We start from the raw sequence: 22,212 nt of genomic DNA on the forward strand, positions 1-22,212 counted from the left end.
GCGTAGCTTAAGCCCGCCAATCCCTGCCTGAACCATATGATTACGACGAGATAACACGATCCTACTTCAACCAAGCTTTCTATCAACGTGACAATTTCGCGAATTCCTTTGTTCAACGTCAAATCACGATTTAGACGTGAGTCAATTTTTAAGGAAACAGGTATTTACAGTGCGTTTGTATGGTGGCATGTATGTATATGAGGCATGTTGTACTTTGGAATAATGAATCAGCGAAATAGATTTTTTATCCAAACATCGCTCGTAATCACGATAACATCGTATATTATTTGTCGCGATACAGTTGGAGTACTTGATCTATAACTTAAACGAACATCAACTGTTAGTTTGTAGAAAGAAAAAGACTTCTTTTAATATTCAGTCTAATATAAATATAATTGCATAGATATGTGTAAATCGGAAGTTGATTCGTGTTAGATATAATTAAATTATATCTATGATATCGTGATTAAGTATATATAAATTTGCGAAAAGTATTTTGCACACGATTCCTGTTCGGTACTAATGAAAAGTACTGTTATTTACAATTGTTTGTTATTAGGCAACATTTACCGTCGTCGATATTGATTACACGCTTGTAATTCGCCCGTCGTGATGCAATCTAACACCCAAGACTCTTTTACCCCTTCTGCACCAATAATTATCTTCGCTGTTTCCGGGCTTTCGGTAATAAAACCACCTGCGGTTTTTATCAGATCTTTGAGTATAGTACAGGGAGGCGTTGTGTCATTCCCAACATATATATAGCCAGTAGCAGCAAACAATTCAGGGACATAGGCTCTCCCGAACAATTGTTTATCTTTACGGTTCTCCTGAAGATTACAAATCGTAAATTAGCAACGCTTTATACCCATTATCTATTATGTATCTTAGTATATAAAGCAGAAAGTGCTTGTGTGTTTGTCTGTCGCCTAAAAACTTTCGAACGGTATACTTTGGGGTCGCGAAATGTGCCCCACCTCATTATGTCTAGCTAATCCAGATGAATGTGACTTTCCACGCAAAAAAAAAGTAAATGAAATAATTTTTTTTATAAAAGCAGAATCTAAATTTCGAGCGAAGCCGAGTAGTAAAGGTAGTAATACATATTTTGGAGTATGATCTGCTTTGCATACCATTGCCGCCTTCGAGAAATGTGTCATTTCGTATTTTTCTGGATCCAACCAGGCGTTGTTCTCCAAAGATTGCAAAACCCATTCGAGGCTGACGAGCCAGCAGCCTCGTATAATTCCATGTAGCAAATTTACTGTACGCACGCCGGTAGTCACGACATGGGTCGTTCTCTTTGTGACATTCAACTCAATTCTCGCGAGGCCCAGAGTTCTAACGACGCTTTTAACTATATTCTTATCACTGCGAAAAAATATATGAGAGTACATATTAAATAATTACGACAAAGTAGTTTCTCTTAAAAAGCTAGGGTTTTAAACAATTCTCCTTACTCATTGGACAGGCCTGTTACAACGATATTTAGTCTCTGCGCTTTCCTTCTGGATAACTGTGTAGTAGATAGCCTTTTCAAGGATTGAAAATCGTTTGCTGAATTTCTACTTGAAACAGAGGCCACCATTTGTGATTTGTTACCAATTTCTCTGTTTTCTTCTAGTCTCTTTAAAATATCTTCATTAACAATTTTCTTAACGGTAATCTTTTTACTGACTACTTTCTTGGGCTTCTTAGCTTTCTGTTTCTTCTTTTCAGAGAACGAATGAGTATCATCTTCTAATAATGACTGCTTGCTACTTTGTTCTTCAATGTGCTTCGCGTTACTCGCACTAACGGCTGCATTAAATTTAGTCTTTGCAGCTTGCTTCTTCCCTTTTCTGTGTCTCTTTGCGAATGTTGAGTATTTAGGAGGTACACATTCTTGTTCTACCGGGGAGAATGTTAGCAATTGCGAGCATTCGTGAAGAGGCAGTAGCTTCTTTTTACACTTCCTTTTAAAAGAGAGATTTATCAAATTCCCTGCATTCTGATCGTTCTCCAATTTGCTTTCATTGCACGATTCGTCTATGATCACGGGTACCTGTGGTTTAGCACCAGGTGTTCTACAAAGAGACGAATCATCCATAATGATTGTATCATTTACACTTCTCTCCTGATCATTATTAGAAGTCGGGCGTCCCTTCTGTCCTCTAAAAGAATGTGAACAAAGCATTTATAATCATTGAGAATACTTCCTTTTGCAAAATAGAAATGATATACTTACAGAGTATGAGATCTCGTTTTGGAAAAGTTTGCATCTGTAGCATGTAACGACTTATCACCATTGTGCCGATTATTATTAGCATTGTGTTTCAACTGTGATCTCAAAAAAACAGAACGACTCATTGGATACGGAGTAGCCTCGATGTAACTTTGACCAGTACTTGTATCACTAGCTTGATCCCTTTCGGTACATACTTTATTGCTTTGTACATGTTCGTTGGACCGAATGAAGACATTTTTCAATCGATCAGTTAAGCTTGTATTATTTTCATCGACGATACTTGTACCTTTCTTTTTATTCATGGTATCGTTCGATATCGACATCCCGCTTCTGATACTAGATCTTTGCAAAGATAATCTATTCGAGGTATCCAAAGATGTATTCATTTGTAACGAAGTATGAACTGTATTTATGCTCTCCAGCGCCTCGTCAGAAACTGACGTATCTATGTCCTTTTCCCGCCTACATCTGATATCTTCGCTTAATCCCTCGACAGACATATTTACATTCAAAGAAGTCCGTACTGTATTCACGCTGCTTCCGGCAATTGTCCTCAAGCTCTGATTATCGCATTGCATAAACCTTTCATGGATATCTGTTATTTCCATGGAGACTATACTTTTCTTTGTATGCTTATCTGCAGACGAAGACAAATTATTTGCAATCTGAAGGCCACTTTCACCTTCTGCATCTAATACCTGATCATTTATCATCGTGGAGCAGCCAATCGGCACCGCTGTGAATTCTCCTTCACCTTCCGAGGTATTTGAAATAACAGAATGATTGGTCCTACGATATTCTATTTCACGGGGATCAATAGCTTCGCCCGATGTATTCGAAGCACCAGGTCTTTTGTTGCTTCCAGCCAGTACAATGCTGCTACTTTGAATTTCATTCAATTGCAACGGGCGCAGATTGCTAGAATTACATGCTGAATTATATGTGTTAAACAGTCGTCTCTTTCTCAATCTGTTCTGCTGTCTCCGTTCCTTGGTGCATTCGCTTTCGCACTGATCTTTCGGTGTACTACCGATACTCTGATTTGAATCTTCTGCTCCCTCTTCTTCTTCAACACGATCAACGCCTAAAATTCTGTGTGTCTTAACAGATACCTCGTTTCGCGCGTCAAACATTCGCTTAGTTTTGGTCATAATAGCTTCCTTCAATATTTCACAGCTTTTATTCAGAATCTGATCGTCGCTGTTTATTTTCCTTAAAACTATGCTCACATCTTTCAAAGGAATACCGTTATACGATCTGTGTCCATTGTCGTTAGGTACCTGGTTGCTCCTAGAGGATCTATATTTGTTGCTTCTCAAGGATGTGTCAGTCTCAGTTATATTCGGAGCTATATCGTTGTTATTATCCTCATCCATTTGCCTGAGCGATCCGTTGCCAGAATCTGTTAACTTGGAGACGCAGCTTAGATTCACTTGCAACGAACTGCGCCTGTGTTTGAAGCTGGCACTTTCATCCATGACGCTCCTTATTCTCGGCTTCCTTTTATTCTGACTCATTGCGTACAGCTTATCCACGAAACATCGTAAGTATTGAAACTTCACTCCGAAGCCATCCTAAATTCTTCTTTCTTCAATAACCTGAGACACATACAACACGGCCCTTAACATTATGTGTCGTACGTTCTACCATTTATGATGCTATGTTATTACAACTTATTTTACTACGTCTGTCATTACAATTTCTAGGTGCAATCGCTATAACAACACTGCCTTGCAGTCTCCACTGTTAACTGCATCTTGGAGCGCGTCCGAACACGTTCGAACGGCTCCGCATGAAGTTGCCAACTGTTGCATCTTCATGCGACAGCGCACTGAAATGAAAAATTCACGAAAGTAATCATTCCCTGAATTTTTCCTTTTGTCGCCTTATTTCTGCATGAAAACTACCAGACATCTAAGTAATATAAATTTTTGTCACACGGCTCGGTGGCTTTTGGAGCATTTTGGAGAGAGAAAAGTGGTCTGGGTTAGGTGTGCGCAACAAGGACAGAAATATTCTGAATATACCTGCGATCTACTTTATCTACTTCGGTAAAATTGGTGCGTTTAGACCAGGAAATTCTGCACAGTTAATAGGAACACATGATAGTGATGGAGGTGGCACGGTGAAGTTTTGTGTGTGGGAGAGAGAGGGCTAGCGTGTGCAACAAGGATAGAGATTGCTGGGATAAGACTGCGATCTGTTTTACCGATAACTAGTACTTTTGAATCTCTTTAATATTTGATACTCGCATGCAATGGGTGCGTTCCGCTGAACGACACTTTGGAGGGTAGCGATATTTGTAGCAGTTCGTGTGGTAGGTGGTGCTAACGGCGTTATGCAGCAGCTAGCGACTGCGTTTTATTAAAATCGTTTTGCAGTTGTTTCGTACTTCAATTGTTTATTTAACATTCATATACTTGCACGCACGCACTACAAGCACGAGTACTCGCTCGCTTAAAAGTTGAAAAAATCTTGTTTTTAAAACGTCAGGTACAGAGTTTACACCCGCTACCCTCGAATGTCCAAAAGAGGAGAGTCCCGAGTCAACGTGATTGACGAAGTCCAGACATCATAGAATCTAAACTTCGCGAGAAACCGCCAGAAACATTGACCAGTTGCAATGCAGCCTTGAAGATCCCTGGGTGTCCAGAATTTCGAGGACCGTATTCATCATCAAGGATTGCACCCATTTTTTTTTTTATTTTTAACGTGGGGAAATCTTCAAAAGACACCCCGACGTCGTCAAGGGAGAGCTCGGCCCTCCCCCGAAGGCGCCGGGGTAGTGTGAGACTTTTACTCACTAAAACCCCACGGCCACCTTCGCGCTTTAATTGGCAGATAAGTAACTCTAAAGAGAACTTTTTCCCCCCCATCCCTGCGCCACGCACGACGCCCATACTCACACCGGCAACACTGCGCGTGGCAACGCAGTGCCGCCCACTGACCACCCGGGCCAAAGTGTTGCAACCTAGTCCATGAAAATGCACGGTCAACGCCCGGGAACTGTGTCGGGAACTCTTCTCTAACTCTCCTGGAACTGTGAATGGCCATTCGTTAAACACGAAATAATAAAATAAAATATGAAATATACATGTGTGTAGCGATACATACTTCCGTAATCCTCGAACAGGACCGTCAGAATGTTATAAAGCAATGAAACATCTGTTCTGCAGGCTCCACGTTCTTCCGGTTTCGACCAGAGAAAGAGTCTCCCTTCCTTGGTCCGGTATTTATCCAGGATTTGGGAATCGGTAGAGAGGGGTGGTCAGAGACCACTGTTTGCACCCCGTGCGAAGAGACTCATTCGCTCACGAGCGACCGAGGCATAAAGACCACGCGACTACTTTGGATTTCCTGGTAACATTCAAGGAAAGACAAACCGACATTGAAATGGGTTTGATGAATTCTGGTTCTGTTAAAGTACGTAGCTGTGTTATACTTACACCCACGCCATTACCCACATATACAAAAATTTAATTAAATATTTTGTTCCCACTCCTCGCTGGAATCCGTTTCAGATTCGTCCGTGCCACCCTGAGTCATATTTGCGTCGCTGACTTCGTCTATAATTTGACCCAGCTCGAAAAGTTTCTGTTCTTTACTCGTCGTGTGCCGGATAAAAGTTTGCCAAATTTCGACGGACACACGATCGATGCCGTCGCTTATCAGTTTCTTGACATCTGCTAACTTGTGGGTCGTGTTCTTCGTCTTGACATAATTCTTTACCATGGCCCACACCATCTCTATGGGATTCAATTCAGAGTGGTATGGGGCCAGGCGCAAAACCAGTCTCCCGTTCCTTTTCGCGTACTCGTCTATTACGTACTTGTCGTATTCTGGCTTGATTTTCTTCACCATATCGATTAACTTCACTTTTATGGAATGTGGAGGTATGGGGTACCCTTTGGTAATAAGCCAGTCTATGATTCTTGGCTTCGTCCAGGCCATCGTTGGACAATGCTCCGTTTTCACGGAATGGTAAGGAGCGTTGTCCATGACGATAACTGCGCCCTCCTTCAATGATGGCAGAATACCTTGGAACCATTCAAAGAAGGTATTCCCGTTCATTTTGTCATTGAGATCCTTCGAGTTTTTTTCCGATTTGAAGCACAGGAGGCCTCCGGGTACGAACCCCTCCACCGACCCAATATGGAGAGCGACGAGCTGATTTCCTGTGCCGGTGGACTCGGGTGTACTTGTGGAGCTCGAGCTGTCCACCCAGGTCTCGCCTAAGTAATAAATATGGCGACCTTCCGCTCTATATTGCGCCAGCTTAATTAAATAGTTATGTCGCCAGAGCACAATGTACTCTTGCTCCATAAGGGCGCTATTCCGATGTATTGCTGTAAACTTGAAGCTTAAATCGTGAAGTATTCTATAGAAGGTGGTCCGTACATATGTGCCGAGCTCAGGGTCCGCATTCACTGCCGAGAGGACTTTATTTAAATTCGGCACTTCTCGCCGGGACCAGAACTCGTGGACTTTGTGCCTAATTCCGGTCTTCTCCTGTTCGGACAGCTTCTGCACGATGCTCAATTTTTTACGTTTTTTGTTTGGCGAAGACACCTTGCCGGTACTAACGTATTCGGCAACGGTCTTTTTCACGGTGGACAGCCCTATTCCTGTTTGTTCGGATAGCGTCGACATGATCTCGCGGTATTTCATAGACGGCCTTTCCTGGATAAGTGCTTTGTACACGTTTATGATAATCTTTCTTTGTCCGGACCGAACGTGCTGTAAAAACCAAATTTACAACGGTAAGAAACTACGATAGATTGAAATTACGATATGTGTACGTAAGATTTGCCTAGAAACCAAAATTCTCCTCTGTGTATATTTTCGAAACGATTGAAAGAATTAATGTAGGAAAATTAAGTTACCTTTCCTGAAGGATTTTTGCTTATCGGTGAGCTTGACCGGCCAGGCTGCTGCAGCTCCATTTTTCTACCCACGCACGATTATACAGTACTGTTCCGATGGCAAGCAACGGCTCAAGTCACGGTTAATTATTTTAATACTAAATATAGTAAAGTGACCAGATATTTTCTGTTCCAATGCGGGACACGCAAGCAAGCAAAAAAAAAAGGGTTAACAGATCCGAGAGGAGATCTTTTCGGTAGTTTATTAAAGCATTTACAATATATTTAAAAATACATACTTGTGATTATAAAATGATACATCGAAACGAAATTAAAAATATTTCTTTTTTCACAACAAAGAAAGTAGAGGAAACAGTAACTTCATGCCAGTGCGAAAATGTAAAAGGTTACATGTTTAATCCGAGACACTTTGCGGGACACTTTTCAATGCGGGACAAAGGGCTAAAATGCGGGACGTCTGGTCACTTTAACTAAATAAAATAAAATAGGTATAGGTCTTATAATACCTTAATACTTAAAAAACAGGAAATATTTCAATAAAAAAGGTTGGCTAGTTTAGTGTAAAGCTGTAAAGAATTAGAATCCTGTCAGCGCCGACTATTCTGTTATACATAACTGGTTACAACTAACCTAACCGTTAGGAATGCCGGAAAATGGATTCCTGCAAACTATTCGTAGTGGAGGGGGAACACCTACGGCAGTGGCGGTATGTGGGAGTGTGATTATTCCGTGACGTCACACCAACCGACGCCAACGCGAAAAGCCAAGTGATATTAAGCAATTTGATTGGTCCTTTTACTGGTGACAAGTAATTCCCCATCTATTCAAAGCAGAAGCGCAATGACTTTTAAAATCAGCTCAGTATGGAAACCTAGCATTCAGGATAAGTTGGAGTTATCATTTTAGGTATCATATTATACCTCTTTCCACTTCATGTTCTCCTGATATATTGGCCAAAATCTGGCGAAAATTTTCAGAATGCACAAAAATTCGGCTATATACTAGGAGAACATGATGTCGAAAGAGGTGGCACTAAGTAACGTCTTCGGAGAGAGAATCGAGGATGCCTTCGAAGCTGAAATTCAGAAAAACTATAGGTGGGGTAAAGAATAAACCTTACTAACCTTGCTCTACTTAATTTCAATTCCATCCGCTAGTCGTGTTATAATCCTATTCTATTCTGCATGCGACTTTGCATGCGACCTCAAATGGTAAAGGGGCTCGAAAGTACAGAGCTGGTAAAACAGGTCGCAGTCTTGAGTATCTCTGTCCTTGTCGCACACGTTAACTCCCTCCCAGCTCCGCCGTGCCACCTCCACCAGTAGTATGTATTCCTATTAACTTTGCAGAATTTCCTGGTCCAAACGGACCAAATTACCGACGCGCTGCATATATGCATGGTATGCATACTTATATGCAGCAATAACTTGCATGTGACTAATAACTACTCACTTGTACGTAATATATGCATAAAAGGCGTAACTGAGGTTTTTAAGGATCTCTATTTTCTAATGCAACTGAAAAAGTGCAGGAATTAGGGACGGAAATCTAATAAATTATCGATTTATTACTAACTATAGATTTACGTGCAGAATCTCTACAGAAGTCATTGTTGAAAGCTGTTGCACGATTACAGTTTGAATTATTCATTATCTACATTTATATGAACCAAGAAACATCGCCGCTACGGTGACACTAATGGGTGTTATATCTTCTTTTCTCTATATATAAAACGGAAAGTATATTTGTATAAATTTAATTGAGTTTCTTACAAATATGCAATTTCAGGTACTTAGAGTGTTTCGGGTAATTTGTGTTTCATAACATATATGTAGCTTTATACTTCGCGTGTAAATTATATCTGTTAAATTATAAGAGTAACCTGGCAAACTGCACTTTCTACGAGAGACAATGCTTCCATATTTCATCAAAAACTGTTTTCCATTTTAACCTAGGAAGTAAATAAGGAAGTATCGAGAAATCTTTTTACTCTGATCGCGCACGCATTTTATACATGTGCATAGTACGAACAGGGGGACGTTGGCGTCGCTGGCAGGAAATGAAAGCCATTATCTAATGTAGTTTTATTATTACATCTAAGAGTCGCCATTCAAGTGCTTGCTCCCCCAACTCGACGATTTCCAATTTTATTACGACCATTCTTCTTTTCCATCGGCTACTACGCCGTTAATTAGTCACGAAACGAAGCTATGACTCATATTCGTACACACATTATTATACAATGTAATAAGCATCGCAAACAATACTACGAACAATTTCTACTGTTTTACCTTTGCCTTCGGCTTAACGCGATATCTACTTAAAATTTAAAAAAATTCCGTAAAAAAACAATTACAACACTGTTCAAGATTACACGCCAGCTGCATGTAAGTATTTATGTAGTTTGAATAAATCTCAAAACCAGTATTTAGCGACAACTCTAATTTGAATACAGATACTTACGACGTTCTGCTACAGCCGTGCGTTCTGAAGTGCGATGGATGATAAACGCGAAGCTGCGGTTACGTATACAATGCGCGATGTTCCTCAGCGTTCTTAATATCCAGCACCGTTCTGCGATTGGCTCCAGGTTCTTGAGAAGCTTGAGAAAATTATTTAAAGGAAGAAGGAATCTCCGTAGTTCGATTCGACATCGGTTAACACCATTAGCATTTTCAGAACGCGCTTAAGTCCAATGCGCATGCAACTTCGTTGACGCATGCCTATCAGCTCGCATTAAATTACACATGCAAATTACTCCACTCGACCTTCTACATAAACCACACACCATGTAACCATAGTATTTAAAGATCCCCGGTCAACAAACTGCATCGCCAAATGCAATTAGAAGCATTTCCGAAGTTACTTCCTCAGCCATCTTTTCCTCGTTTCTCCACACCGTCATCGCCCATTACACAATTCTTCGTCTCGCGGGAAAATTCAGGTTCGCTGAATTAAGATACGTTGCGAAGCACAGAGGAGCTCAAATTTCTTTAAGATTTCAGGCACCGGTACGGTACTGGGGCCCCGTGCTCGCGCTGCTTGCGCCCCCACGATCCGCTACTGTTCAAATACATATATGCGTACATATATACATGTATGTACCTGTGTAGATGGTTATTAACGAAAGTCAGTTTGAGCAAGATGGCCGGCCGGAACAGTTCGGCCTTTTACTACTACGCGCTTGTCTTTTATTTGATACTGTTAACCAGCTCGAATAATGGACTGAGGTTCGGTGATAAATCGAGAACGCTCCACGTCACGGAGGACCTCGATTCGTTCAATTACAGACAGCCGCTGATTATCAATCGTGGCGAGTATTTGCACGATGCCAGCGAAACGTCATCTAGTCGAACGCGCAGGGATGTCCCTTCAGCGCCTCCAAATAATCTTCCAAAGATCATGACGAAGGTACGTGACGACCGGCCGTTTCTCCGCAGATGCGTTGCCCATCGATTCTCGTGGCCCTACATGGTGACCGGGCATGCCCGTTTAAATCCTTCGCCCTGTGCGCATTTTACGTTTTGTTTTTCTCCCCTTATCTCTCGCGGACATGTTATTCGCCGATAGGGGCGATTTTAGAATTTTACGGACCGCAGATAACAAGGACGGCGCAACAGCACCGCCTTTGTGCGCTGAACAGCCGAGCAGCATCGTAATTGCCGTATTATGTCCCTTCCGGACTAAATTTAATCAATCCTGATGAAATGAAGTAGCGTTATGCAGTCGTTCTGTTATTGACAGAGAGGGGTCAACCAACCGATTCTCCACGTCCCCGTTTCTCTTCGTTTTTTCCACGATTATTTGTGCATCGGACGAGCATCGGATTCGCCTTTCGAATAAAGTCGATTTTTATCTCCGCGCGATGATTCCGTCGTTCTCGTGACAACACGGCCGCACCAGCATCGCCAATGTTTTTCTGGCGAAATTGCGAATCGCGGCTGCTTGTAAATAAACGATCGACGGCGGACGCGATCAATCGGCATCGGCATTGTGTAACCGACGTACTCTCGTTTCAACGAGATGCTATTAGTTACAAAATCGTAGAGGCGTTACGCTTCTCGCTTCGTTCCTTCGCAGTATTTAATCTATACTGCTGTGCCGTGTACACACGTGACTAACATTTTTTCTGTAAACACGCGATTATTTTCGGGTGTATCTCTTGATAAATAGGAACGATCTGGAGTGCAAGCTTGAAATTCCCTTCGAATGAACATGTTGCAGTTTTGTAAAGAAATGTTTATATAAAGTGTCTCATGATAATAGCTAGATGGGACAAGCAATTAGTCATAATGTACGTGTCATGCCAGTGGACACAATGAAACACTTAGCTGCACGTACAGAAATACTTGTGCCCGTGATAACAAAGGAGTATAATGTGTCAGCAGCCAAAGCTGATAAAACAAGTTATATTAAATGGAGATTAAGGCATTAGCCAGCAATTCTGATAAATTGTAGTTGTAGTTCTCAATATCCATTGAATTATGAATAAATATTTTCGATGATTTTGCATAAATACCTCTGACTCCTTTCTTTTTATACGAGACGCGGTTACCGTTTGGATTCCAGGAATCTCATACCACAGGGAAGAAGACCTTGAAATTATTTCTAGACAAGGAAACATCAAATTAAGTGTAAAATGTCATTATGCACTCGTATCCGTGTGAATCAATTTCAGGCTTTTCGTTGATGTTGTATTCAGCGAAAAAGGCTTCTAAAAACCATATTTTTCACGTTTTTCTGAAAAGCTGTCAACTACTGGTACATGGTCAACTACTGTTACCTTTACTCTAGTTACAAAACTCTTTTCTTTGGATATTTTTAAATGTAAATGAATGTATTTGTAGGCTTTATAAAATATGCAAACACATTCAAGAATTAATAACAAGAATTTGCAATGATACGTATCTTCTGTTTTTTTATTTACCTGGGATCTTAATGATATGCTTGTTGCCAACTTATCCTTATCTCCACGGGATGATCGATATTATTTGATAATTCTCTCAGCTACTTAAAGGATATACTTGACGCAGCGACGTGATATAACTCAATGGCACTGTCCATTGTACTATACCTTTCTATATCTTTTCTTTGCAGGTCAATGCTTTGAACGATTCGCATCAGCAATTAATGGTGCATTGGGTTGGAGAAGGATCTAATGTAATAATATGTCTAGCGAGGGACAGTACGCCCGTTGTGCGGGTGCATGGAAGCAAGTATCCTGTACCGAGCAATCCTAGTGCTGTATATATAAGTTACGATTACGGCGATACGTTTGTCAATAAGACTGAAAAGTTCAAGCGTGGTCCCGGATCCAATGCGTCGTACGCGACTCTGGACAAATTCATCAATCATCCAAAGTTTTACAACTACGTGAGTAGATTTTCAATAAACATGTCCTTTCTCAGCCTTATTAAGTATCCTTATCCTTATAGTAATAATTTATGGTGCATTGCAGTGCGTCTTTGTGGACAGCACGAATCGTCACATTTTTATCACGTTCAACAATGGCAACTACATATACCCGTTCGACGTGCCATTCCATCCGAGCGAAATCTCATTTGTCGAGTCGGATCGCAGAACTCTCGTCGCCCTTGATAAGATCGACCCTATGCGCAAGGCAAGTCTGATCTGCGATTGGAAGTAAAATATTTTCCTTATGTTATTATTGCACTGACACGTTGCGTTTGAATTTAGCTATGGCTGTCGCAGAATTTGGGAGTTACGTGGGTAGTAATTCATCATTATGTGAAAGCATTCTTTTGGTCCCCCACGCCCAACCTATTGATAGAGCGTATAGAGCCTTCTGGGTCGAACACCGTTTGGCAGTTTAGTTTCAAGGATACGCTGCTGTCCCCAATAAACGAGCATCAGACGAAAGAGATGCCATTAGATGAATCATTCACAGTCGTAACCACGAACGTTGAAGATTTTCAAATCAGAGGTGATTACAAATTCGCAACGTCCAAGGACACAAAAGTATGTAATAAACGTTTTAGCGATTGTAATACTCACTACGAGGGTACAAACAGGGAGGATTTCTTTTTCAACAGAATGGATCGGAAAACCTGGATCTTTACCTGTCTTATAAGAACAACAGCTTCGTTAAGGCTGAATTTAACACCTATTTACCTTGCAATTATTACCACATTGTCGACGTTTCGCATAATAGAATCTTTGTCGCGGCCTCCCACGGCGAAACGCAAGTCAATCTCTATGTATCGGAGATTATAGATGAAAAGAGGGCAACGTTCACGTTGTCGCTCGAGGGAATTCTTACCTTTTTCCCTAACAGCACTTGGAAGGACAGTTGGTTAAAGTAAGCGTAGTGCATAAACACTTTCTACATAAAAACTTCGCGATCTTCTTTAGGTATTCCTAGAAATTATATATATTTCTGCTTTCCTTCCTTCTAGCGACGTAGCCGATGAAGCATTTACAGACTTGTATAAGGTAGAGGGCCTCCGTGGTATTTACATAGCGTCGCAAGTGAAAGGAACACCGAAATCAGGCGCGATCGGGCCGGAGCACTTAGTGTCGCTAATAACGTTCGATCACGGCGCAACATGGAACCCCATAAAACCACCCGCCGCGAATCACGAAGGGTTCTACATCCACTGCACGAAAGACTGCTCGTTGCATTTAAGCCAGCGTTTCAGCCAGCTGTATCCTGTAACGAGATCGGTGTCGATTATGAGCTCCAAGTCTGCCCCCGGCATTATAATGGCCACTGGAGTTATAGGGCCGAATCTCAAAGGCCACCCGGCTCTGTACGTGTCCAGAGACGCCGGCCTCACCTGGAAGCAAGTGTTGAAGGACTACTACTTTTTCAACATGGGGGACCACGGCGGCCTGCTGGTGGCCGTCAAGTACTTCAAATCTCGCGGCGAGACCAGGCATATCTCTTACTCCACCGATGAGGGCGAGACCTGGCAGTCCTATGATTTTAACGAAAAGATGTTACGGGTGTACGGGCTGATGACAGAGCCGGGAGAGAACACGACGGTGTTCACGATGTTCGGATCGGACAGCGGGCAACATCAGTGGCTGATAATAAAGGTCGACCTGCGGAACGTGTTCGAGAAGGACTGCACCGAAACGGACTTCAAGTTTTGGTCCCCGTCGAGCCCGGATCAACCGATGATGTCGTGTGTGCTGGGTCGAAAGGAGACGTACCAGAGGAGAGCGGCGCGAATTAATTGTTACACCGGCATCGACTACGATCGCCCTATAAAAACAGAGATATGCCCTTGCGACTTTAACGACTATCAGTGCGACTTCGGGTTCGTACGAGAAGGCAATCCGTATCATTGCGTGCGCGACAATCTGAGCACGTACGATCCCTACGTTGTGCCCAACACCTGCGAGCCGGGGAAATTTTACAATCGAACAAAGGGTTACGTAAAAATATCCGACGACGACTGCATGGGTGGCGCGGCTAGGAACTTCGAGCCGGACGAGATTCCGTGCCCCGTCGGCGTGATATCTGAATTTCTCTTGGTGGCGCAACGCGAGCACATATCGCGAATCGATCTGGTGAACGAGAAGCTGGAGGAGCTGCCGGTTCACGACTTGAAGAATGTGATAGCCATAGAGTTCGATGTGAAGAACAACTGTCTGTACTGGGCGGACATCGTGACCGACACTATTGGCAGGCAGTGTCTGAAGGATGGCACGAGCCACCCTGAGATCCTAGTGGAAACCGATCTAAGCTCTGTTGAAGGAATGGCGCTCGACTGGGTGTCGAATCTTCTGTATTTCGTGGACGGCGTTAGAATGAGAATTCAAGTGATCAGAACAGATATATCCACCATGGGTAGAATGCGAAGAACCATCCTTGGACCCAACAATCTACAAAAGCCCAGAGGTATAGCGGTTCACCCGATGAACGGGTACATGTTCTGGACCGATTGGGCTCCGGGCAACGCGTCGGTTTCGCGGGCTAATCTCAACGGATCGGACGTGAGACGACTGTTCGTGGAGCCGATCGTCGAATGGCCAAACGGGATAACGATTGATCACATATCCGAGCGGATTTACTGGGTGGACGCCAGGCAGGACTACATCGGCTCCAGCGATTACGATGGTAAGAAGTTCAAGAAGGTGATCTCGAAGGACGACCGAGTGCTGCATCCCTTCGCTGTCGCGGTGTTGAAAGACGATATGTACTGGGACGATTGGAAGCAGTCGATGATATTCACCGCGGACAAGAACTACGGCGAGAGTATAGACCACCTAATCGGCTACCTGACCGGTCTGATGGACTTGAAGGTGTTCGACCACAGCTCGCAGCGCGGCACGAACGCCTGCGCCAACAACACATGCTCGCACATATGCGTGGGAGCGCCCCGCGGTGGCCACGTTTGCCTCTGCCCGGATGGGATGGAGATGATCGATGATAAATGTATGTGTCCGGGAGGCAGCACGCCGTTCCTCAACTCCACGTGCCCTCGCGTGGCTAGTACTTGCTCGGCGAATCAGTTCGCCTGCCAGAACGACATTTGCATACCGGCGTTCTGGCGGTGCGACCGGGACAACGACTGCGGCGACAACTCCGACGAGATCCACTGCAACAGGACCACTTGCAGCCCGAATCACTTCGAATGCGATGACAAGTGCATGTCCAAGTACTGGATCTGCGATCTGGACACAGACTGCAAGGACGGCAGGGACGAGAAGGACTGCAAGTACTCGAATTGCACGGACACTCAGTTCAGGTGCGACAACGCCAGATGCATATCGCACAGGTGGCAATGCGACGGCGAGGACGACTGCAGGGACGGTTCCGACGAGAGGCATTGCAAGGGGAACGTCCCGCCAAGCAATTGTAGGTCTCACGAGTTCCTTTGTAAATCAGAGCACACCTGTATACCGACTAGCTGGAAGTGCGACGGGGACTCGGACTGCGAGGACGGCACGGACGAGGCGGACTGCAGCAACATGGTCTGCGAGAGCTGGCAGTTCATGTGCAATACATCGCAGGAGAAGCGTTGCATCTACAAGTCTTGGGTGTGCGACGAGGATAAGGATTGCGCGGATGGCTCCGACGAGGTCAACTGTACCGTCGTCACCCCTCCGTCACCGTTAGCCCCGATATTACCCACCGGTCTCTGCACCGATTGGATGTTCATCTGCAACAATAAGAAGTGCGTGCCTTACTGGTGGAAATGCGACAGCGTGGACGACTGTGGGGATGATTCGGACGAGATTGGCTGCGGTAACGCTGACGAGGTTGAGGCCTCCACCTTGGTGTACACCACTCAACAGTCCGACGTCTGCCGAGATTACCAGTTCCGATGCTTAAACGGCAAATGCATCCAAGATGCCTGGGTCTGCGACGGCTTCAATGATTGCCCATCTGGAGAGGACGAGCTGCATTGCGAAGGCGTGCAGGTTGCCTGCGGAGAAGGCCAGCTCATGTGCCGCATGGATGGTGCCTGTATACCTCTCAGAGATATCTGCAACGGTGTAGAGGACTGCCCCGACGGCAGCGACGAGCTGGGCTGTTCCACCGAACAGTCCTCTAGCCGGGCAGCCACTCCGTCCTGCTACGTTGGCCTGTTCCCTTGCGACGAGACTCGCTGCTTCCCCTTGGCGGCGTACTGCGATGGCAACCGTGATTGCTTGGACGGTTTCGACGAGAGCAACTGCGAGAAGAACAGCTCTCGCGTCTACCAGGTGCTCGTGATGGGAGTAGACGAGCGATCAGTGAATGCTACCAGCCTCTTCCTATTCTGGTGGATGCCAGTCCCCACGAACGTCACTTTCGAGTTCCTGCCGTCAATAGCTTCCGTGGAGCCCGGGGCAAACTGGACCAATGCCAGCGAATGGATCGAGGAAATGGAGTACCAGTTCAACAACCTCAACCCTTACACCCGTTACAACCTGACAGTCCATGTCAAGCTAAAGGGGCAGAGCACTGTCTATCCACCAGCGAAATACCTGGACACTATGACCGCTGAAGGTGTCCCTTCAGAGCCCAGGAACGTCACAGTCACCCAGAAGAGTGGGACTTGCATGGAAGTGACCTGGCTGCCACCGTTGTTGCCCAACGGGCCCATCACGGGCTACGAAGTCTTCGTTGCGCCACCCATACCGCCCACGAGGTTCTTCAAGCAGAAGACATCAGCGATTATCGACATGGCCTTCGAGGCAGGCAAGCACTACTCGTTTTGGGTGATCGCCAAGAACCGGGAACGCGAGTCGGTCTCGTCAAGCGTGGTTACCGTCACCTTCGACGGGTCTGCGAATATAGACGATATCGAAGACCTCAAGGTGGTTGCTACCACTAACAATTCCATCACCCTGTCTTGGAAGCCCCTGAAGGACGTGGATGGTTATCACGTCACTCCTAGGGCGCCAGCCCCGTACCCAGCGTTGCAGACCCTGTCGACGATGGAGGATAAACTACAGGTGAATAAGCTTGCCCCAGGGATCAAGTACACTTTCGAGGTCCGAGCTCTGAAGAAGAAATATATCGGAAGGGCCGTCACTATATCAGCCACTACTGGGGGCGTAGCTCTGCCCTCGGTGTCGAAGCTCGTCGCACAGCTGGTCAAACCGCATGGAACCATGGTGAAGCTGACTTGGGACCCCCCGAAGCCCACCAGGAAGATCAAGTGGCAGTACGCTATTCATTATGCCGTCAACATAGTGGAGTTCTTCAAGGAGTACAAGTTCCTCACGACCAATCTTTCTGCTACGATCAAGGATCTGGAGGCCTGTGAGACCTACCTGTTCGCGGTTGGCGTTAACGGGGAATACGGCGCCGGTGCTTTGAGCGCGCCTGTCACAGTATTCACGCATTTCAATCAACGTGCCCCGCCAAAGAAGCTGAGAGTCACCTCGTCGGATAAACACGACACCATAATTATTTCTTGGAACGCCAGCTGCCCCACGATCGACGAGCCCATCAGGTACACGATCACTGTCACAGAGATCACGTTCAACAGGCGTTTCACCGTCACGCTGCCGCCGACAAACGAGACGGCGTTGAAGCACACGTTCAACTCGATCAAGCACGGCGGAAAATATAAGATCACCATCGCGACAGACGTTGAGAATGCCATCCCAAGTCAGCCAGTGATCTACGTGGCTCCTATAATCATGCCGCCTCATCAGCTCAAGGTTCTTCACGAGGAGCACGGCTATGTTATCTTCTGGCAGGAGCACGACTTGCCGGAGAGCTTCAAGACTACCAAGTACCACTACGAGATCCTGGTGGTGGAAGGGTCGAAGACTATGAACGAGTCGATTGCCAAGATTTACAAGGTCGACCAACCTCCGTACACTTACAAGGACGTTAAGCCACGCGTAATATACACCATTGCTGTACGATTGGTCACCGACGAAGGCTACCAGAGCCCCTTGAGCGAGATCTTCAGCTTTAGGAACTATACGGGTAATTAGTTCTGCTCTACTACTCGTCGCTCTTCACGGAACCGGTTAATTCTACTGCGAGATATATAATTTTGAACATCTCTTTCAGAGACATCGTTGCCAGTGATAATGAACACATCGAACATCTTGTCTTTCGCCATACCAATCTGCTTGCTGATCGTGGCTCTGGGATCCGCTTTGGCATACTTCGTTGTGAGGCACAGAAGGCTGTCCAACAGTTTCACGCAGTTCGCCAACAGTCATTACGATACGAGACGCGGGCAAGCGACTTTCCCAGGAACTACGGATGGTTTAGGTTGGTTCGCGTAACTTTGCTCTTATCCTTATCGGGAAATTACGAATACCGAGACATCTTTATTGATCGCGAGGCTCTAACGTAAAATTCGCCCCACTTGCTTCTTTTATTTTTTTTTATTTATATATATATGGGAAAACCCTTTGGTACATATAGAATAGAGAAAACCAGTAGAGGACTAGTACATAAAAGTAGAAACACAAAAATGAACAACACGAAGCCAAAAAGAAATAGTGCCAAGATAGAGTACAAGCAAAAAAGAATAAAATACCATGAAAGTAAATAGCAGTTAACGAGAATTATTAGCAGTTGCGAGCTAAGACGCGCAACAACTGACCAACGAAATCTTTCTCTTTTCCAGAAGAAGAAGACAGCCCAGTGATCAGAGGCTTCTCTGACGACGAGCCGCTGGTGATAGCATAGGGCTCTTTTGCGCTGATCACACAACATCCGCGTTAAACAATGTACACACAGATACACAGGCTCGAGCAGGTATATCACACCTCTATACGTACACGAGCATGAAATATGATTTACACTGTTAGGAGGATATGTGCCAAGACACTATTAATTAATACGTTAACTTCGAGTATAATATATAAATATATATATGTGTGTGTCTATACATATATATATGTATTTATATGTATTTATATCTGTAAGGTAAGACCTGATCATAAAAGTGTGAAGCTTTTATGAAAGTGGCTCAAGACTGACACACTTCACTAATCGTAGTAAGTACGAATTGATTAGACACGGGCTGCTTAGAGCACTTACATGAAAGCTTAACGGATCACCAACCCCTACGTTCTTGTAGAGATATCGAAATTTAGATGTGTACGCGATACATGAGTTAGTATACGGACGATGTAAGTTTATATATCGGCGGGCTGCGGAGATGGAAACTGTTGTTTAAGATATATATATATATATCTTGTACGAGCCTGATCTGGCGAGAGAGCGAGAGAGAGAGAAAGAAAGAGGGAGAACAATCTGTACATATAGTAAATATTTTGTACCGAATAGCAGAACCTAGAAGCGTTTACGAGATGCCATGTATTGTACGCGGAACGAGAGAACACCTGTACACCGCGTCTTATGATTTTTTAACAGTCGTCACGAGAGCAGAGGCACCCATCGGGGGTTGCCTTTTTCGAAATTTTACACAACCAGACCCGCTCTGACTCTTTTTTGTAATAAATCACTTTTTACCTAACGAACGCACCGACGAGCCTCATTCGCACTTTTTCGAAGCGGCGGCGACGACGAGTAGTTCCGCTAGCTTAACCGGCTCAGCAGCGCGCAATCGGAGGCTACAATTTTTTAGGCTGTGTCTCGCCGAGGATGAGAAAATCGATCGTACCACCGTTCTCCGTATGTCTCTCGATCGTAATTGTAATTGTATTTGTAATTGTATTTCTAACCGGTTGAGATATATATTCGACTTCTTCGATAGGGCAGCGTATCAAGCGATCGTCTCGGCCTGACGAAACGGACCGCGTCTTTTTTATTAATAGATGTACATAACGATAATGTTAATACACAGCGATCGAACGGGTGCAACTTCGCTTTTCAACACTTGAAAGTAGGTTGAAGCCTCCGGCGAACCAGTCCGATGGCCCATTTTTATACGCGAACGCGATCCTCGATGGAGAATGGGCACAACTAGTTACAGCCAGGGCAGAAAACGCGATATCTTCGCGACCCATCCGCTTGAAACTTCAGCCCTCTTCTCGCTCAGACGAAACGACGATGCGATCACTTTTAGGGATCACGTTCGAAAAGGATCTTTTCACCGTCTTCGAATGGATCCCGATCGGAGAGACTTTGCACGATTGTAAGTTGCAGCTCGGAGGAACCGGAGATCGCGGTTAGTATTTCGATCGCTCGACTGACAAGAGAATCAGAAAGTGTCAAGCAGTATTATCGGTGTGTCTGTTCTTCGCTGTGTCGCTTTCAATGAAGCTAGGTTTGTGTCGGTCTCGATCGCAGCAAGTTCTTTATTTCCAGAGCACTGTTGCCGTCTTGTTTCTAGAGTCGACTACGTATTACGATTTTTTTACGTATTACCCCGTTTTGCCTTCGCGTACAATACCAAGTGCTCTGAGATTACAGCGTTGTTGAAACCACGGTTACACTGTTATCATTAACACGGATATTGTCACACAAAGAAAGATAAGGGAGAGGCGGACAAAGGAGGGGCAAGAACGACGAGCACACGGACATTTCGATCGGTTCTTGAGAGATCGATGATATTACAGAAAGCGTGGCGTATCGTGTACGTGTAAATCTCAAGGGTTATAGCAATATAACAGTGATATATACATAATATATAAATATATATGCGTATACATATAATATATTTGCGTGTAAATAAATCATATTAAGGCACACAGAATACCGCGTGTCTTTTTTCAAAGATGAAGCCAAGAATGGCTATCGCAAAATATTCGCAACTTCGGAAGGGATTGTGCATACAGCAACCCTCGTGTAACGCGGTTTTGAAATTGAGGTACGTAATAGCCCTAGTAACGCGCGCGCAGTTTTGATATAACGCGATCTTAAAATTTTTAAATTTTGATCTTTTCGCTTTATATAATTTTTAAGATACATTGTACAGCGTCGCCGGAGTCACTAATGGTAAAGTGCTTTATGCGATGGGCTCGAATAACCCCGTTCTTTATATTAGATCTGATCGTGAGTCTCGCATAACGCGATTTATACGGGGTGAGTTACCCCTAAGTTAGACCTAGAATATCTCCGCTGTTTTTAATGATACGAGGAACTGTGTAAGGAAAAAAATGTTTGCCTCAGAGGGGCAATATTATTGCGACGGAGAAGATTTTTTCTCAAGGTCATATTTTCCGAAATTTCATGGTCATCGATGTTTTTTCAAATATGACGTATGTTCATCAGTGTAACTTTATCGCCAATAAAAAGACAAATTCAATCATGTAATATGGTGAGCTTCAAATGACGCGAGAGAAAAATCGACATCGCAAAAATTGCTCTCAAGCAAACATTGTTTTCCTTAGATATTTTCTCGTATCATTAAAAACAACGGGGACATTTTAGGTTTTAATCGTTAGGTGACTCGTCCTGTATAACGCAGCCTTTTTATGGAACTGACTATCCGTATTATACGAGGGTTATCGTATATGAATTACGATAGTTATGTTCCCCTATCAACAATTCAAATTCTCCACACCCTCTTCGCCACTTTACCTTTATCAGTCACCCTTAATCAGTGTTCGGATTGTTTTAAATTAAATGATAATTACATCGTCGATGCTTCCTTTTGCTCATCTTCTTCCAGCATCATCCGCATTCCATTCAGCCCCCTATCGAATCGCCGTTTAACGCGATTGGCGAACGAAACGCGACAACATCCGGCGGAAGTGTTCTGC

The 22,212-nt window shown here is 44.2% G+C and overlaps 3 protein-coding genes across 4 annotated transcripts; 1 reads left to right on the plus strand and 2 right to left on the minus strand.

The window, feature by feature from the left end:
• Window positions 1-374: 374 nt before the first annotated feature.
• On the minus strand, window positions 375-5,579 carry Mcph1 (Microcephalin). 2 transcript variants are annotated; one of them, XM_076826808.1, is made up of 6 exons: window positions 5,342-5,579; window positions 5,134-5,267; window positions 2,228-3,825; window positions 1,461-2,153; window positions 1,134-1,371; window positions 375-830 (listed from the first exon to the last, which is right to left on the minus strand). In XM_076826808.1, exons 3-6 carry the CDS (start codon window positions 3,742-3,744, stop codon window positions 567-569), a joined length of 2,712 nt encoding a protein of 903 aa, XP_076682923.1. In that variant the 5' UTR covers window positions 3,745-3,825; window positions 5,134-5,267; window positions 5,342-5,579; the 3' UTR covers window positions 375-566. The 2 variants fall into 2 exon arrangements, with proteins under 2 accessions (XP_076682923.1, XP_076682922.1); XM_076826807.1 differs by having other exon boundaries at window positions 3,925-5,267.
• Window positions 5,580-5,707: 128 nt separating this feature from the next.
• Window positions 5,708-7,170, minus strand: LOC143376573 (uncharacterized). Its single transcript, XM_076827052.1, has 2 exons — window positions 7,111-7,170; window positions 5,708-6,964 (listed from the first exon to the last, which is right to left on the minus strand). The coding sequence occupies exons 1-2, from the start codon at window positions 7,168-7,170 to the stop codon at window positions 5,708-5,710; spliced, it is 1,317 nt and encodes a 438-aa protein (XP_076683167.1).
• A 3,058-nt stretch (window positions 7,171-10,228) lies between these two features.
• Window positions 10,229-21,203, plus strand: LOC143376456 (sortilin-related receptor). Its single transcript, XM_076826802.1, has 8 exons — window positions 10,229-10,521; window positions 12,208-12,483; window positions 12,569-12,730; window positions 12,808-13,089; window positions 13,164-13,429; window positions 13,527-18,511; window positions 18,599-18,805; window positions 19,167-21,203. Exons 1-8 carry the CDS (start codon window positions 10,255-10,257, stop codon window positions 19,226-19,228), a joined length of 6,507 nt encoding a protein of 2,168 aa, XP_076682917.1. The 5' UTR covers window positions 10,229-10,254; the 3' UTR covers window positions 19,229-21,203.
• The last annotated feature ends 1,009 nt before the right edge of the window (window positions 21,204-22,212 follow it).

This window comes from Andrena cerasifolii, chromosome 14, assembly GCF_050908995.1.
Source record: "Andrena cerasifolii isolate SP2316 chromosome 14, iyAndCera1_principal, whole genome shotgun sequence".
Lineage (NCBI taxonomy): Eukaryota > Metazoa > Arthropoda > Insecta > Hymenoptera > Andrenidae > Andrena > Andrena cerasifolii.